Source organism: Festucalex cinctus, chromosome 12 (assembly GCF_051991245.1).
Source record: "Festucalex cinctus isolate MCC-2025b chromosome 12, RoL_Fcin_1.0, whole genome shotgun sequence".
Lineage (NCBI taxonomy): Eukaryota > Metazoa > Chordata > Actinopteri > Syngnathiformes > Syngnathidae > Festucalex > Festucalex cinctus.
In genome coordinates, this window is record NC_135422.1 from 10675933 (window position 1) to 10695220 (window position 19288).

General features: G+C 40.1%; 1 protein-coding gene across 2 annotated transcripts in view; it reads right to left on the reverse strand.

Annotated features, from left to right (window-relative positions):
- Positions 1-19288, reverse strand: part of rcan3 (regulator of calcineurin 3) — a 45632-nt gene that overhangs the window by 15879 nt on the left and 10465 nt on the right. The window contains exon 1 of one of the 2 annotated variants that reach the window (XM_077539157.1): positions 12080-12346. The exons of the other annotated variant lie outside the window; for it this stretch is intronic. Within the exon in view, the coding sequence (XP_077395283.1) occupies positions 12080-12166 (87 nt within the window). The 5' untranslated portion in view covers positions 12167-12346. Of the gene's footprint in view, positions 1-12079; positions 12347-19288 lie in introns of those variants that run through there. 2 annotated transcript variants of the gene reach the window in all.

Genomic DNA, 19288 nt, shown 5'->3' on the forward strand with positions numbered 1-19288 from the left:
CAACAGTGACCCCGACGAGCCATCCGTCAGCAGATTGCCCCCTGGGTAACGATCCAGTTTATGTCCCTGGCAGTAATGGAAAGGTTTTCATCACGGGGTGGGGGGCGGCGTCAACGCACGACTCACAACAACGGGCGCGCTTCTGACACGCAATCACCTGAGGAGTCGGAACAGGTTCGTTGAGGCGCGTCGACATGATTTCATGTCTCACAGCATCATAATAAAATGCGCCGGCAGAAGCAAACGGGATTAAGTCGTGGGTGAGATACAGTACAGTTCATCTCGTGCTTGTCAACACTGGGAATCAAATTCTGAGGCGGACAGTTACCTCACAGCGTGAAGCTAATGGATCAGTCAAGTGGTGGAAATAGGTGCAATGCAGGATTGCGGTTTGAGAATGCTCTTATGTAAAAGCCGGCGTCCGATTTCCAACGTGTCGGGTTCACGGACAAATGTCAGCGTTCATCCAACACAAACACGGAAGCCTCAACACGTTTTCTTTGCATGCACGGGAACACGACAAGTCTACGTAACCACACAGACATAAACTCTATACGATCTTTCTATAATGATACAAATAAACTAACAACTGACAATATTATGTTATATGTGATCTCACTAGTCTAAATCATGATTAATATTACAATTGTGGAATATGAGTCATAAAGCAAAATCCAACCGTTTTTGTCCATCTCAGGGGTGGCCATTTTTTCTGTCGACTGATGATGACATCACAGTTCGGTAACGACCAATCACAGCTCACCTGTTTTCTGAAGCTGAGCTGTGATTGGTTGTTACCTAAGAGCTGAGCAACGTGATGTCATTTTCACCCGACAGCAAGTGGTGTATCAAAAAATGTAATATTATGAAGTTGTCATAACAACGCGACTCTATAGCGCCCCCCTAGCATAGAAAAATAAAAAAGCAATTCCGGCGCGTTTGACCTCGAGCTACGAAAATTGGCAGGCACGTGTAGCACCTCGAGACGCACAAAAAAAAGTCTATTGGGACCATGTAGCTAAAATGTACAGGAGGTGAGCTATGAATTTTTGAATGTCCAATTTGGCCCATTTTGGCACATTTTTTTTCTTAGATTTTTCTTCAACGTTTTTCTCCAACCACGTTAACTGGACCTAACTCATATTTGCTCAGATGAGGGTTTCGGCCTTCATGATGTCACAACACAAAGTTTGGGAGTTTTCGTGAATCGCTGTGGGCGTGGCTAAGCGCTGTTCGCTAAGAAAACAACACCAATTTTGAGGGCCTAAACTGGCACAGAAACTCATGAAACTTGGCAAACATATCTGGCTTGGCAAAATGAGCAATATTTTATTGTGGATTGTGCTATTTTTACAAAAATGACTCAATAGCGCCCCCTAGAAATTTTTAACGAAGCAGCCCCGGTTGTACGTTTAATCAAGAGCTACGAAAATTTTTAGGTGTATGAGGGAGCCCAAGACCTACAAAAAAGTCTCTTGGACCCATCCAGAATACTTTATTTAGACGAGAGGGGCTACATAAAACATATTATTGTCAAAAAAATGTGGTGGTGATGCATCTCAATAGTGGCAACAGTAGTACAGTTGTCCATCTGTCTAATTTTAATTAGCACAGTAGTTTATCATGTCCAGGGTCATGGGGGAGCCGGAGCCCAGCCAGACTACGCCTAGACTGGTCACCAGCCAGTCCCAAGGCACATATGTTGGAAAATCCTTTCCAGCAATTGAATTCTTTCAAAATGTTGTTAAATAATCTACAGTCTAAACCAGTTCGACTCGCTTAAATCCTTGACTGTAATCCACGTTTTCGCTGGAATTGCAGCATTTGGTACGACAAGATTAACAAAGCCTAATTGGGCCATACAGAGGGTTTATTCATGTTTAGTTTTTTTTTACCCTGCTTTGGCAAATCAGTCATCTGCGACACGTGCGTGGATTTAGTCTAATCCAACGCCTCATGTTTCAATGAGATCTGGGTGAAAACCAACAATCTAGGTCACGGAGCCTCAGGGTGAGTCAAGGATGACACAACAGTATAGTCAGAAATAGTGCTACTGAAATAATTGTGAAAATTAATTGCGCATGCATGTGGACGGACCATCGTTTTTAATTGCCCTAAAGCACCAAACAGGAGGCAAGGTAATGGGGTCAATCAGGGCATGCGGTTTAAAGTCTCAAAGCTGGAAATATTTTTTTAAAGCTTCAGGTAAAGTCAATGTAAATCCACGGAGATGAAAACGAATTGCTACTGTAGGACGAGTTTTTCTTGTCAATGTTGACACCCATGCAGCTATCAGCATCAGCGTGTTTTGTGCACATTGCGATGGCTACAAACTCATCGGCGAAGGCCTATGAATGGGCCGAGTGTTTTATTGCGGCGGGGTCGATAGCCATATCGACGGGGGCCGACACTGACGCTCTCTTGGGGACAGTCTGTCCATGAGGGGAAGATTGAAATCAGATTACAGTGCACTGGGACACATTACCGCATAACACGTAAGGGTGTCAGAGGTCAAGGTTATCTCTCTGATGCCATACTTCAAACATCAGTGGAGTAAAAACCATTTGGATTCAGGTCTGGTGAGATGGCAGCATGTCAGAGAACAAATTGAGTTATTATCCACAGCAAACAATGTTTTGGGTGATTCCTCCAGATAAACGGCGTGTTTTTGGTACCATCTTTCCTTGACAGGAAAATTGGGCTCCCGTTGCCTCCCTTGGCAATCTGTTTTATTACCGCTGCCAAAAGATGTGATGCGCTTTCATCCGCTTCGGTTTGATTGGTTTTCCTGTGTGGTGTTCCCATTAGATTTTGGTGAGAATCTACATATTTATTTATTTTAAAAAATATATATATTTTTCAGTGACTGAGTGAACGCCTTATTTGACTATCTTGGGCAAGTCGGATGCAGATCACTTGCATTTGGCAACAATTTACCTTTTACAATGCTTATAATTAGGAATGTTCAATACGACTTTTTTTCAGACCGAAACTGATATGCAGATACTCAATCCTTGCGTAGGCACTGATACCAAGTACTGATACCACTAGTGATTTAAAAAATAATCGGTGTCCGCTCGGGTGGCTTGGGGGTGGCCTTGGTGCTGCCGCGGCCTGGGGATTCCGGGGGGGGCTCGCTTTGCTGGACCGCGGTTGACGGCTTCTTTCTTTGGTGGTGCTCCTTATGCATGCCAGATCCGTCGCACCAGCATCTACTGAAACTCAAACAGAAGTTGCCTCTCCCTCCCACAGCCCCTTGAATCAGTGGGTGCTGGTGTCTGTGGATCTCACTTTGCTTTATCTATCCTTCCCTCCTTCCTCTCTTTAGTTTTTCCTCTGGTCACTTGAGATCTCAATTTATTGGAAGTTTGAGGTTTCTGGGGTTGGCATAAGACTCTGGTTTTGTAACCACGCAGGAGGGGTTTGGTTGGTGCTGGATTTCACTTTGATGGATTGGATGTACTGGCTTCTATGGATCTCACTCTACCTCATCGATCCTTCCCTCCTTCCTCTCTTTAGTTTTTCCTCTGGTCTCTTGAGATCTCGCTAATTTGCTGGAATTTAGAGGCTTCCGGGGTTGGCGTAAGACTTTGATTTTGTAACCACGGGGAAGGCAGGAAGTGTTTGGTCGGTGCTGGATTTCACTTTGATTTATCTTTCTTTTCTCTTTATTTTTTCTGACCTTTTCTCTGGTCTCCTGACCATTTGAACCTCACGACTCTGGCAAGATTCTGAAGTACCTGGTTAAGGCGAAGGGTAATGGGATATTTATAAGGTTTTAGGTGAATTAATGAGTATAAATTTATACGTATTTGCACGCACGCGCACGCACGCACACAAACGCACACACGCAAACGCACGCACACGTACACACACAAAAAAAAAAAAAAAAAAAAAAGAGCAATGATGATAAGACGTTGAATCGGTAAGACTACCGAATGAACAATTCGGAGCTCTTAAAAAAATAAAAATAAAAAAAATAAAAAAATAAAAAAGACATAACAGGGTTTTTCCTGTGTACAAAATTCAGAGACGGCCACCTCCACCTAATTTGCTCCCCACTTCCAGCCTGAGCCACTGATATTGCTCAACACAGCACTGCAGGCACAGATTATTGTCAGGGAGATTATTGCCTGAAAATTGCATGAAATTAATGGCAAGTTTTTACTCTAATTTAACTATGCTACTATGTATTGGCTACTATGCGGCCAATACTGGTATCGGCCACCGTCGCGAGTACCGACACCTTAAAATAATGCTGGTATCGGTACCAATACGATACCTGGTATCGGTACTTACACACCCATCCCTACTTATAGTATTGTCATAGCTCTTTATTTTCTTGTGTTTGTGGTTGCTAGTTGCTACAAAAGTATTTGTCTCATTTTTTTTCCTAGACATCCAAAAAGAAATAACTCACAAAATTGGCACATACATGTTTTTTGTTGGGCATCAATGCTATTGGGTTTCTATTCCAGCGGTACCACCAAAGTGGAACACTCTAAAATTGGTATAATGTGGAGTACAATGCCTCAAAGTCAAACAAAAGTTCGAGTTCAAAACCTCGTCCAAAAGACATTAGCAAATTATTGTTAAATTTAGTCTGAAATGGTAGTGGAAGTTATGGATTGATTGATGGATTTTTTTTTTTTTTTTTTTTTTTTTTTTCTGTTTTGGGTTTTTGTTAGGCTGTATTTACAGTTGATATTGTGCAAGCATAAAAAAATATATGGTGGTGTCAATTACCACAAATATCGGAGGTTAACTGTAAATGTATCTTGGCATGCTCTTGTTTGCTCCTAATATCTTCGCTTCATAGTCATTTTGTCATTCTGAGGGCAGTGTAACCAGATCCACCGCCGAGGACATCGTCCTTTGTCTTACGTCACGCTCACGGATGCAAGCGCTAACCTTCAGCAGACACCTGAGCCGCAGCGTGCCTCTAATGTTTCGGCTCGACCTGCCCAGCCACCCAGACCGCGGGAGCGGACACATCTGAGCCCCGGCAGCCCAACAGTTCTCCGGGCCTGAATCGTTCAACCCTGCCACGCGGGCTCTGGTTTCCTAAAAGTGCAGAACTTGATCCGATCACACTCTCGGTCCATCCCGGGCCTCAAAGAGCGGTCGCGGTGCATCATGGCGGCTGCGGTCACCTGCTGCTTCTGTATCATATCAACATTCTGACCTAATTCGCATTTTAATCAGAGGTCTGTCAGTTTCCTTTCACTCAGTCATATCAAAGGATGGCGGCTATTTGAGAGTAGCAATCAATGCCTGCTGACATTGACGGTGACTTTGCATTAAAACATGGAACACCTCTGCTTGGGAACGGGCCTTTGATGGAATATCCTTTTCAGATTGCGGACACTTTTATTTCGAACATGCATAAAAAAATAAATAAAAAAAAGACAATAACAATAATTAAAAATAATGAAAAAATAATAAAAATTGTGAAGCCAAAACTTGTAAACAGTAAAAATAATAAGATAAAAATAACATCCTTGATGGATAATAAAATAAAGTCTCATCGACTGTTAACATTTTAAAATAAAATAGCAAACATATTGATGTAAGTAAGCAGGAGAGTTCCTTGCAGCATTGTAGGGCTGTGCAATTAATTGAAATTCAATTACAATTTCAATTATTAGACTCCACATTTACAAAATCAGCATAATCAGAAAAAAAATATTATTAACACTAACTTTTGATTGTTTAAATTTATACATTTGCACCTTTTTTAAATTTTAAAAACTCTAATTTAATAAATTTTCAGAAACTTGCATAATTACAGTGTTTCAAAGAATATTATTTGTCTGAATATGTTTTTACGTTTAAACATTTTCTTGTTTTGTCCCAAAAAATAAATAATCGTCCTACTGCAAATAAATAAATATATAGATTTATTAATATACATTATTATAAATTCTACTTGATCCAAAAGGATTTTGCATAACTGTAGTGTTTTTATTTTTTTAAATTGGTCTCAATATTTTTAAATGTGTAAACATTATCTTGTTTTGCACGAAAAAAATAAATAAAAAATTGTCCTACAGCACAGTGCACAAGCTGCGCTCCAAATTCAAGTTTTTGCCAAAATAAATAAATAAATGAATAAATACATAAATGAACAAGTAAATAAATGCTATAAATTCTGTTTGGTCCAAAAGGAACTTACATAATTATATTGTTTCCATCCATCCATCCATTTTCTGAAACGCTTGCTCCTCTCAAACCATTTTTTTTTAAATTGGTCTCAATATCTTTAAATGCTTAAACATTTTCTTGTTTTGTACCAAAAAATAAATAATTGTGATTCAATTATTGCCACAATAATCGCGATTATTATTTTTCCCATAAACGACCACATGGAAGAAGTTGATCATTACCACACGGCCTTTGAAAAAGTGCAATGGAAAAGCGACTACAGAGGGCGGAAGCAGGTTATTTCAGGTTTTCAATTGCCATCCATACAGAAGATTTTAAATTGTCTTTAGGTGTGAATGTGTGCAATAACACCAAGCAATTCTCTTCCATTCCATTCCAGTGTTATCTCATTACCTTTGTTTTGCTATTTTTATTAAGTCTCAGTGTAATCAGTTGCAGCGCCTCGAATTTTACGCTATGTGCCTACATGACGACAATACAACAAAGCCTTTCCATTCCATTCCATTCCATTCCATTCTCGCAGAAAAGATGACTGTTAAAGCTCCGGAACATTTGCTAAATGGTCACAGCATCACAATGAAATGATGCAGCGCTTGACGCTTTGTTTTTTGACATGGTCACAAATGAGAGGGGGTGACAACATGTTTCAGTGGATCACAAATGGCGGCGAGACAACGACAGCAAAAACATGTCAGACGTCCTGCTGAACCATAAATAGCGCGTTAGTCATCAAATTCAAAGCTGCGATGAGTTTGACGCTCCTTGGTACAAAGACATATTAAGGCAAGTGGAAAGTGACACAGAGTGCTGGAAAGTTCTTCTAGCATTAATTACTTTCAATTAATTACATTTTTTGGTGTAACAGCTTGCAATGTATTCTCGGTATTAATCATTTTGATTTAAATTGCTCAACAGGTCATAAAGTCGCCGCGATTGTTGCGTTGCATCTTGCTTAATTGAAAGGAACACATTTCAGTGACAGGCCAGTGGCAAGAAAGCACTTAACAAGAGAAACAACCATTTGCCATGTGATTTAATGACTTCAACAAATGGGAAGGGACGAAATAAGAGGGCAGGCAGGCCAATAAAGCAGGAGTGGGGAAACTTCTTCCAATCAAGGGTAAAGTCCAAATACTGCTAGTATTGTACATATATTAAAACTATTACTTCAAGCAAATATTTATTTATCATGAATTATGAGATTTTCTGGCTTTAATTTTGAGGGCTTTTTAGGGGTGCACATTTATTTGACTCATCCAGAAATGTCATTGACTTTTTTGATTTATATATTTCAACATTTTATATTCAGGTGAGGCAATTGAGAGCAGATTCTCAATATAGGCATTAATTAAAATAATAATAATAATAAATTGGGGTAATCAATCACTGGCTGTTTTGTGCTATTTATGGTAAGATGCAGTCCTTAGAGTTATATAAATGTTACTCGAAAATTCACAAAACTCACATTTTGCTGGCACATTCTTTTTGGAAATTCAGCCCCTGAAGCCAGTTTCCGTGAGGAATAATAACAAAAAAAACAAATAAACAAAAAAAAAAAAAGGTAGGCATTCCTATCATGAGTAGAACCCAAAAATAATTATAATCAATAAATCACACCCCAAAAAACTCTTTTTTTTCTTCTTTTTTTTTTAAGTGTGATTAAAAAAATAATAATTTTGACAGTTGCAAAGTTCCTTCAAAAGAAAAAAGAAAACTAGTCCAAGAAGAGTTTGCACGATCGCTTCCAAATGACAAATATGGAAACCAAACAGTGGGTGACGCTAATTTGTGATGAATTTCGGTTTTCATCATTGCATGGGGGCAGAGCATGATGAATCAATATTGGAGTATTTACTGTAAATTAATATAAAATTGAATTACAACTTAAAGAATCGAAACCAAACCAAATCGTGAGGCTCAAACGCAGCCCTACAATAGACCTTGACGATATGTCCTGTGTTTACGCTGACGTCAGCACACTTCCCAGGTAATGACGGCCCAGTCACAAACAAACATGACAATGTGCGCTCTCAGCCCGCAAAAACGAGCTCATTGACCCTCACGTCAGCGACGCGCCTTTTGTTTTTGCCCAGCATGGACACAAAGCCAAATGGAATGAAAGCATGGCACCGAGTACGTCAATTCTGCCGTGATGCTCCGACCTACTTGTTCCGACTATAGCCTCACTGTTTGGCTCATTATTCATGTAACCAGTGGGGACTTAGCCAAGAGCTTTCTGCTTTTCCTTCCAACAAAGAGTACTTTCACACAAGCACACTTTTGTCCTTTGTAATCAAACTTGCGTTTGTTTTCCTTCTTGATAGGGTTCATTTTTTTTGTCAGGTCGGTAATTTAAACTCGGGTACGGTTCCAAACGAACTCTGGCGCCGATCAGCTGTGAAGTGAAAGAAATCCTGCCTTGGAGCCAAGCTAACTAGTTTTAGTTTTAGTCCAATTTCGGTCACACTTGTTAGTTTTTAATCACAGTTAGTCAACCTCATCCCATTTTTATTTACTACATTTTTAGTCGACTATAAATCTAACATTTTAGGCTTTATTTTAGTCCTGGAAAACGTAATTTTATTCGTCTAGTTTTAGTCAACAAAAACTGTCAATATTTTAGTCAGGACAATCATTTTACCGATGTATTTTTTTTTTTGTCAGCTGATTACGTTGAACACTTCAGATTTAAAACTATTTCACATAAAATGTTCTCTCATCTTTTTGATGAAAAACGTCGCACACAATTACAGTGGCTACTATGGCTCCATGCTATGAGCTAGCAAGTTAGCCAGCATTAGTTAGCGGTCGCATTTACATTATTGTTGGAACGTTATAGCCGTTGGATTAATGTTAAATTATAACTATAATTTACTTTTTTTTCTTTTTTTACCTTCACTGTGAATCCACCTCCTGTCAGTCACGTGTTTGTGCATGTTGCACTTTCTAGCTGCTAATCTGTCATGGTGGGTGTGTCACATGACACATAGTGACACACCCACTGTGACAGATTAGCAGAGACAAGATTTTACAAAATCATATAATATTTTCATTTTTGTTCATGAACTAAAATGCCCATAGATTTTAGCCCAGTTTTTATGAAGTGAAGTACATTTTCGTCTCGCCTTGCATACAGATTTAGTCAAAGTTATTGTTTGTTACTAGGGATGTAACAAGACCGATAAGCGTGACATCGTGATATTAAAACTGCCACAATATCATCATCGTCATGTTCACGATATTTAAATGCAACGCATCTGTTCAAAAAGTCAGGTTGATTTCCATTTGAGTAGTTCTAGCACCCTCTGGTGGCTATTTTTTTTAGTGCAATTTAATTTTCATTAGGGATGTTTTTGCCCTTCTACGTTTAAAATCTACACTAATGGTCAGATGAAGGGGAACGTAATATGCCTGTGAAGCAAGTCAATATGTGGAGGAACTCAATGTGTTCATACATTATTATTATTATTATTATTATTATTATTAATAATAATAACAACAATATTGTGCTTTTTTTTTTTTACAATATTGTGACCATTTTTAAATATCGCCAACCTCCCCACAATATTGTGATAATTATTGTATCGTGAGCTTCTTATCGTGATAATATCGTATCGTGACATTTGGATATCGTTACATCCCTATTTGTTACTAAGGTTTTAGTCTAGTCTAGTTTTAGTCTGGTGAAAAATGTGTGTTGACGAAATTATTTTGGTTTAGTTTTCATTGATGAATTTAACACTAGTTGGAACCAAACTGGCATATAAGGGATGCTCAGTGCTAGACAATTTTTTTATTCAAGCAGGGTTAGTACTGGTCAATCTTTGTCAAATATAAATATAAATACGATAATCCACATCAGTCCATTCATTGTTGCTTCAAAGCCTGTCTAGTTATTATTTCTTATCGTGTGAGATCAGGGACATCAGATAGGCGTACATCTTGTTACAAAAAAAAAAAAAAAAAAAGATCAGACTGACTAAATTTAATCTATCCTTACACTCTATCCTTCACCCTGCAGCAGGAAAAAAAACAACAGGATTAACCATGTTCTTTGTGCCGTTTCGAAAGTCAGCCCTTCTCCGTCTGCTCTTGTAATTGTGCACAGGTCCGTCTTTTCTTTCAGGGTCACAATGGCATAGGTTAACCGATAAGAGCTGTCCGACGGGAAGCTTTAGAAGAGGACGACACTTCAGCCCCGAGCCTGTCGGGTGAGGATCGACGGGCATTGAAAACAATAAAGTGATTCGACTCTGACTAAGGCTGGAAACCTGAAAAAAACAAACTATTAATGAGAAACTGGATTTTGGATAAAGCTTTAACTCTTGAAATTATTGATTGTTGGACGGTACCAGTTGTTTAATGTGTTTATTTTACTTAGTTTCTATTTTTCTGCATATATGTTATCATAACTCCGTGAATAACGTTTTTTGGTAGCTTCAGAGTCTGAAAACTGGAGTGACTTGCGTGTTGCATTGTAAAAGTCATTCATTGATTGTCAGCAAAAAGGTGCACACGGAACATCACTTATTAATATTATTATTATTATGCATATTTCCCTTTTTTTTTTTTTTTTTTTTTTAAAGCTATGGTCCGCTTTCATTGGGGCCAGTCGGCACAGTGACCCAACGGGTCCAGGGAGTGTCAAATTTTACACTGTTACTTGCAAAGGTAGAATATTCACGTAGCTGGTGAGATGGAGCTTATCTCTGAGAGATGACATACACCTTGGATTGGTCGCCAGCCAATCAAAAGGCACATTACAAAAAGACAAATGACTATTTATAGCCACATTCATACCTTTTCCATGAATCATACACATGTTTTGGAATGAGGGAGGAAGAAAACATACACAAACATAGGGAGAACATATTGCAAACTTAAAAAATAAAAAATAAATTAAAAAAAAGCAAGGATGGATCCGAGATTCGAACCCAGAACCTCTGAGCTGTGAGGCAAGCCAGCCAACCCACCATGATTTTTTTTTTTTTAACATGAAAAACAAAGAATTATTTTCTGTTTAGGATTATCTCTATGAAAGTTAACTGTATTGTTATTGAGTATGCACCAATACATGTGAAAAAATGTAGTTGCCCAAAAATTGTGAAAATACCTTTCTTTCTGATGCAGATGAAAGGATTTGACGACTAGTATCGGCAGCCTCCACGAGTACCCGATACCTTGAAATAAGGCTAGTATTTGCCTCGTACATACCCACACAGTCTAAACTGGGATTTGTAATGCTAATGATAATAAGTTGTGATCCACAATGACTTCTTAAATGAAAAATATAGAAAATTATTCTAGTTATTATTCTGTACACTAATATACAATGACGTCGTACTGCAGTGCATCACACCAAGAGCGGTTTCTAATATTTTGGTTACCTAACTACACGAGAGGGACAAAAGATTAGAAACGCCTCTCAGTGTAATGCTGTGCAAACTATACAACCAGCAGAATAAATGCATCAAAATGATCATTATGATTTTTTTTTTTTTCATATAGTTTGTGCAGGTGTACTTAATTGTGTGGCCGATTACTGTATTTGTAAAGGTGCACCTGCAATGCTGATAGGTTAAAAGGGGGAGTGACAATGCGCCTTCATCTGCTTCACTATCCCCCCCCCCCCCCCCCCCCCCCCCCCCCCCCCCCACACACCTCATGGGTCCCGCATGGACCCCCTCACTCACACCGCCACCTTCCAAGAGCACAGGTTGCGCATTCTCTCGACTGGTGCATCGTTAATCAGCGCCTCATTACCGCATTAAAAGCCACTAACTGCACACACACTTCCTTCCTTCCTTCCTTCCTTGCTTGCACAGCGCGCGTAACCTTGCACCCATTGATAAAATAACATCCCGACGTCTGCATTCCACGCACGCGCGACATCGCCACAAAAAAAAAATCGTACCTGCATTTTGTGTGACGTAAACACCTCGACGTCGACCTCGCAGGCGATGATGGTGACCATCTCCAGTTTCATGTTTATCGATGGCATTTCCCCTCGCGTGGGTGGGATCGGGTGAGAGAAAGAAAAAGGAGGAAAAGTCGCTCGAGCTCTGTGCGCGCCGCGCGAGCTTGCAGTCAACTTAAAAAAGGACCACGAGACTGACTGAGAGTGTGTGTGAACGTGTGCTCGGTGGACGGGAGCTGCTGAGTGATGCTGCAGCACAGCCACAACGCCCCCCACCCCCACCCCTCCTCCCTCCCCCACTCAGCGCCACATTGACGTCATCAGCATGCTCACGTTTACGCCACTAGTGAAGCGAGGCGCGCAAATGCACACTGCAGACACAGTCACGGTCCGGTTTATTCCGCTTTTTTTCCCCTTACAAATGTGGAAGTGGGGTTTGAAAGACTTTATTGGGGGAAGGGGGGGGGGGGGGGGGGTGTTTGTGTGCCACATGTGCGTCAATGATAATTAACCCTTGCATTCCCACACACAAAATGCATCCAGCCTTTTAGCAATACTAGATCACCAAAAGATGAACACCAGAATATAGAAATGGATTAAAATGCCGTTAACCCATGCTAGACCCAATAATACCCTGCCCCCCCCCCCCCCCCCAAAAAAATTATAACAAATAAAAACTAGTTTAAACACAGTATTATGATTATTATTGTGCAGCAAAATCCACCCATTTTCATCCATCTCGGCGGTGGCCATTTTGCCACTTGCTATTGATTGAAAATTATATCAAGTCAGGTTTTCATCCAAATGTTTTGAAATTTTCAAGCAAATTTTGTGGCAAAACAGACATGCGACTTCTGCCCAGGGCTGGACTGGCCATCTGGCATACAGGGCAGATGCCCGGTGGGCCGGTGTCTTTTGGGGCCCGTGAGACCGGCCCACAATTTAGAAGGAGCAGCTCATTAATCCATTAACAATATAGAGAGCAAACTGAACCAATTAACATGAGTGGTATAGCTATGTAGCAAAGGATGGTCAGGAATCGAGCTGGGCCAGTCAAAATGCCAGGGCCGATTATTTGTGCCAGTCCAGTCCTGCTTATGCCCATTTCCATCTGTTCTTCTTTTGCGAATATTGAGAGGGGACTCCGCTGCTGTAGGTGGCGGTATACACCATAGAGATGTGAGCCCCACCAGTAATTTAAATTAATATTTGCTTCTTTAATTAATTCCAAAAAGATTTCTGTTTCGTCGTCCCACCAAACATACTTTACTTTAGCGTCCGACTTTGCTTTGGGACTACCAACGTGCGTGTGACGTAATATCCGGTCAAAATGTGCGATGTGTATCCGGTCTCCATAGCCAAAATTCTCATTTTCCTTTTTTGGATAGCCTACACTTCAAAATCAACCCCTTCTAAGCATAAAAACGTTTTGCGAATTTTGGGCCCTTTTTCGAATTTCTAGTGTTTCCATTCAGTTTTATCGATGCATTTCTTCAAAATTTGAATTAAAATGGGTGGATGGAAACCCAACTACAGTCACAGTTGCTCAGGGATCATGAAACTACCAATCATGGCTCACCTGTTTTCTCAATTTGGTCATGTGACATTCACAAGCTGAGCCCTGATTGGTCATTATCTGAGCAACTATCATCAACTATCAACTATCATTTTCAGTCGACAGCAAAATGGCCGCCCCCTGAGATAGATAGCGTTTAAGAACATCTGATTGTCTTGACCATTTCATAAGCATATCTGGGAGGAAAAATCCCACCCTACAGCACAACACATCACAGGATAATTACTCAGAATAATCTTTTCAACAAGACCTTTTCTGATTTTGACTGGAAAAGAGCAAAAATTCTCAAATTAAACCAGTATGTCAGTATCTTTTATTTTAAGCAGAGCTGCACCGTTGGTACACACTAATTGGAGCAATGACCCAAAAGATGGAGCAGAAAAACCATGTGGCAGTTGACGCCCACTTTTTAAAGCGCATTACCGCCACCTAGAGTACTAAAGTGGAACAGTATCTCAGAAATGAAAATTACATAAGTGTCAGCTGCTTGCTCTCATGCTCAAGAATGCACGGCCATGTTGTGGTTGTGCAGGTAATGAACACACAATGAAGCACAGCAATTGGAGATTAAATATGAAAACTTGACGAGCAGCGTTGTTGACTGGGGATTAAGCCCGCCACAGCACTGTCACTCACAAAGCAGCCGACGAGGCGCCTCTTTCCTTAATTACAAGGACACGCGGTTGAGACACTTTCCACTGCAGCTCAGTACCAGTCATTACAAAAAAATCCCACAGACGCTCCGTTGCATAATCACCAAGCATACCATGTCTTCTTTCCGTCACTCTCATCATCCCGATCGCTCGTTTCATAATAATTGCCGGGCCGAGTGAGGCAGCTAAGTCTCCAATAAGCCATTAATATAAAAGCTGCAGGTGCTGAGGCTATTTATGTCCGTGCATGTCCATGCCGGGCAGACGAGACGAGTGGGAGGACATTTGTGACATTCCTGCACCATAAAAAAACAAACAAAAAAACAACAACTAATCCATACCATTTTGAACCGAACTTCACTCATTAACAAACTCATTAAAAATAAAGCCCGTCGAGCCATCCAGTTTCAATAGTGCTTGTCCTCATTAGGGCTGCGGGTGAGCAAGACACCCTCCCGGCTGACACTCGGAACTGGTCGCCAGTCAATCGAGAGTATACTAGTTGAAGTCGTCCCTCACTAGATAGAGGTTCACTTCACAGATTTTTTTTCTTATCGTACAGTTAAATTCATCCCCCGATCACACTCATAACGAAATGCCATTAATCGCACTGTTATATTTCTCACACTGTGGTCCCAAACATTTTCTGCACCACAGACAGGAAGTAAATGTAAATAAATACGGTTGATTAGGACTATTTAGGACAATTCAAAGATGAGCATGTAGAGCGTTTTATGTTCTTTGAGTAATTACTGGCACTTTCTGGCTGATTCCTTAAGTCAAGACTTCAATAACCGCTAATGCTGGCTGTCAGCAGTGACGGTGAGAGGACTTCTAAAAAGGGCTAAATATGATTGGCTGTTTGCAGACTTGAGGTAATGAGCTGCCTCTTTGAAGTTAACTGCCTCCAATTAATTTTTTTCCCCATCCTTCTCGTTGAGCAGAGAGAGTATGGGCGAGCAAATATGCATGGATGAGGAGGAGGTAGGGAGCCAGTCTGAAGAGACACAGCGCAAACATGCACACGTTTTTGTTCTGTTCATAAACTCATTTGCTCCCAAAAACATATAAAAACATTCTATTTTAAATAATGCCATGGTCACAAAAACATATGTATACGTTGTTTTGTTTTGTTTTATGCGAAAACATACAGAAGGATTTGATGCAGCCTCTGACTTGAAAAAATCGCTTAAAGTTATTACAAAACATGGCCAGCAGGTAGCTGCAGAGTATAAGAGATCAAACCAGGGTCATGTTGTTTTTCCCCATTGTTTTCAACAGGTTTGTGAATAATGATAAAACTAAGCTATATTTTAATTCTAATTGCTGCAAAATGGAAACAGATACAAATATACTTTTTTTTTTCCCAAATGAAAGAAGAGTCTCTAATCTTTCTTTTGGTAGGTTCGATGTTTTTATAGCAATAGAACACAATATTCTGTGAGCTTTGCAAAAATCAGTCAAAATCCAGTAAAACAGCCGGGAGTGAAGGGGGTTGCTTCAGTGAAAATGGTTGCGAGTGAATGAGTTAATGTGAATTGCCATAAAATAAATAATAATAATAATAATAATAATAATAATAATAATAATAATAATAATAATAATGGTTCCAGCAGGTGCTAGCTAGCCCCAAGGACAACATGAGTAGCCTATGGGTCTGTTCTAAAAATAGCTCACCAGTGGTGGGATATTATGACTCACTAAGAAGAATTTAAACACGAGAAGAATGTTAACATTTGTTTCTGTATTCACACCTAAAATGGTACACATTTCCTCTGTACCAAATATTTTATATTCTATATTAAAAATAAAATAGGTTGTGTTCAATGAAAAAGTGATATTTACCGTCAGAATTTAATATCGGCCCATGCCTAGTCACAATTTGGTAAATGTAATATATTTTTCCACAGATTTAAACCAATGGTCAGTGCCGTATTTATGTATTTATATATTCATTTATTTATTTTTTACAAATTATTGACAAACTAAAGTGTTGAAAATTTCTTGCTCTCTTTGATGATGTGATGTTAGAGCCCCAAATTTTTGGGGTCTCCTGAAAACTGATGATTATGGAGGTACAATGACACCACCCGATGCCAGTGATATAGACAAACATCCAGTCATAATTTCAATGAACTAGCATGGAAGTTGAACTTGTGAACCACATGCTCAGTGATGGTTGGGTATCATGTCAGGCTATTTACAATAGCTAGCTTACACAAAATGTCACAGCGCCAACAAATCCTGCAGTGGAAATGCAAGTAGACCATTGCTTACTGATCCACACTGAACTGTAACCGAGTACTTCCTATGGGACAACAACATAGCAGAGTCAAAGCAAAAATTGCAATTTACACACACAAAAAAATGGCTGCTTGACATGGTCATGTCATGTGGAAAATTAAAACTCATTAAAAACTCACAGCCATTGGAAATGAAATGTATGTATAGCTCTGTTGAATCACGGCTTATTTCTGTCCCTCGAGGCGTACTCTTCACTAATGTGGGAAAATTATTGCACTCCAAGGTAACGCTTTGTGCCTTTTCCAGGGCCACAAAGGCACAGCAATGTTCCCAAGCTGTAATAATCAAGTGGCAAAGGGTACAAAGCAGTTTGTCTAAGAGTAGTAAGAGTAGTAGTCCACGGATGGACGCAAATTAACAACCAAGGCTGCAGTAACGTCTCAAGCAAATAGTAAAGTTCGGTTCAGCTTGCCACAGTACAGTGGAACCACGGGTTCACCGCACAAAGGCCGATATGTTCATATTCGTGTGACCACAATAACAATTGTATTCACATTTGTAATGTCATACGTATTGCTAACGTGTAGCCACCGAGCAATCGTGATGCAAGTGTGGTAAGCGGGCAACCGGGAAATCTCTGAAAGGCTAAGAAATGGTGCTCTTGAGTTGGACTATTTTGAATTACCGGGCACTATCTACAGTATCGATCTTCACTCTGCCTGTCCCCTCTCAAACTACATATACCAGAACCTCGATTTAACGGAACCCGGTTTTGACAGACAGAAAATAATGGCAATCAACTCAAAACACTCTTTCTAAAGTAGCTATTTGTTTGTTAGTTCCAGAATTGGTCAAAATTTGTCACAGTGCCAGTGTAGTTTTCCCCCACTTTCTGACGGTTCATTTTTGCACCCCTTCTACAATCGCAGATTTTTCTTTTTACAGCATATACGTTTTAGATGTTTCCCTCCTTAACACATTCATTGCCAGACCAGAAAAAAAATGCATCATTTGACGTCTTTTTTCGCCAGTGGCAGTGAATGAGTTAAACATGGTAAAAATCAATGAAGCAATTATAAATTGTTGATATAATGTACAGCAGGGGTGTCCAAACTTTTTCCTCTGAGGGCCACATACAGAAAAATAGAAAGTTGCAAGGGCCACTTTGATTTATTTTATTTTTTTAGTTATTTATTAACATATTCATTGCCAGACCAGAAAAAAATGCATCATTTGACTCTTTTTCCATCAATGGCAGTGAATGAGTTAAACACACCTGATTCAAATGATCAGCTCTTCAGCAAAATCTGCATGAGCCTCATAACGATCCTGATCATTTGATTCTGGTATGTTTAAGTGATATAAGTCCGATGAGACTACACTTGCCAAAACACAACAACAAAAGAGGACATATTGTACACCTAAACGGTTATCAAAATGCTACGCCCTGATCCGTGTGTCAATGTCCATAAGTGGGATGGATTGTTATGGATGATGAAGCACTTTTCCTTCAGTGTGCCTCTATTTTTGCGTACAACGCTACACCCCCTCCCACCTCTTAGTCAGGCTCTGCTCATTCACAATTCTCTCCGTTAAGATCTGTCAGTCAGCAAAGCAACCTTCATGTGGAGAAAATTAAGCTATGACATTTTTCAAGGTGAACATGACCAAAAAAGACCACCAATATGCTGGTAGTGATATGATAGGGAGAAATAGCAAAAATACAGATCGATATCTTGGCATTCATGAAAAAAGTCCTTGATGAAAAAATCGAAAGGGTAAAATTGGAGATATAACTGTTGCGCCTGTACACAGTAGATCAAGTGAATAAAGCAGTTTAAAGGCTCGCTGATGAGAAATAATTTGTATTCTGAGGTGGAGCTCTGCAGAGGAAAAAAAAATCAGTGCAGTGGATCATCACATGCATACACATGCCACATGAGAGCAAGGTTAACGTGTCTTGTACAGCAAACAACAAATATGTTTCACGTGTGGATCCTGAGCACTCACTCAGCCCTGCCTAAAATTAGACGGCTGACAGTGCATGTACAGTCGAGTAACACGCCGCATTAGTGCAGCGCAGGCGTCAATGTCATGTCATTCACAAGCCTGCCTGCGTGTACACGCGTACACGTAAACACAATCCCCCTCAATGCCAAGCGGGCTGCCAAACCGGCTCCTGGTGCCAGCGCCAATGCAGCTGCTCTAATCTAGGCCAAGCTATTTATAAAGCAAGCAGCCACGTTCGGACGGCAGGCAGCTGAGGGCGGATAACGGGACAGACCGAAACATCCACATGGGTGAGAAAGACAGACAAGGCGTGAAAGGTGTGAGTCGTGGAGAGAAAATAGAAAAGAATACAAACAATGAGGTCCTGGAAGGTACAAAGCATACCTGAAGACACAGGTCCTATACCTTACATCGATTATTAGATTAATTTGATGCGCACTTCTTGCAACTTTTAGGGGGATGTAACAGTAGTCATATACTCATATTCTAACCTGTGGATTTATTTATTTTTTCCAGATTTAAAGTTGAAGTCAACCTTAAACATTTATTGACAATTACATGTTTATATGTGACATCACAGCACGTCCGCCTCCCAGTTCTGAGGACTCGGGTTCGAGTCCAGGCTCCGGCCTTTCTGGGTGGAGTTTGCATGTTCTCCCCGTGCCTGCATGGGTCTTCTCCGGGCACTCCGGTCTCCTCCCACATTCCAAAGACGTGCATGGC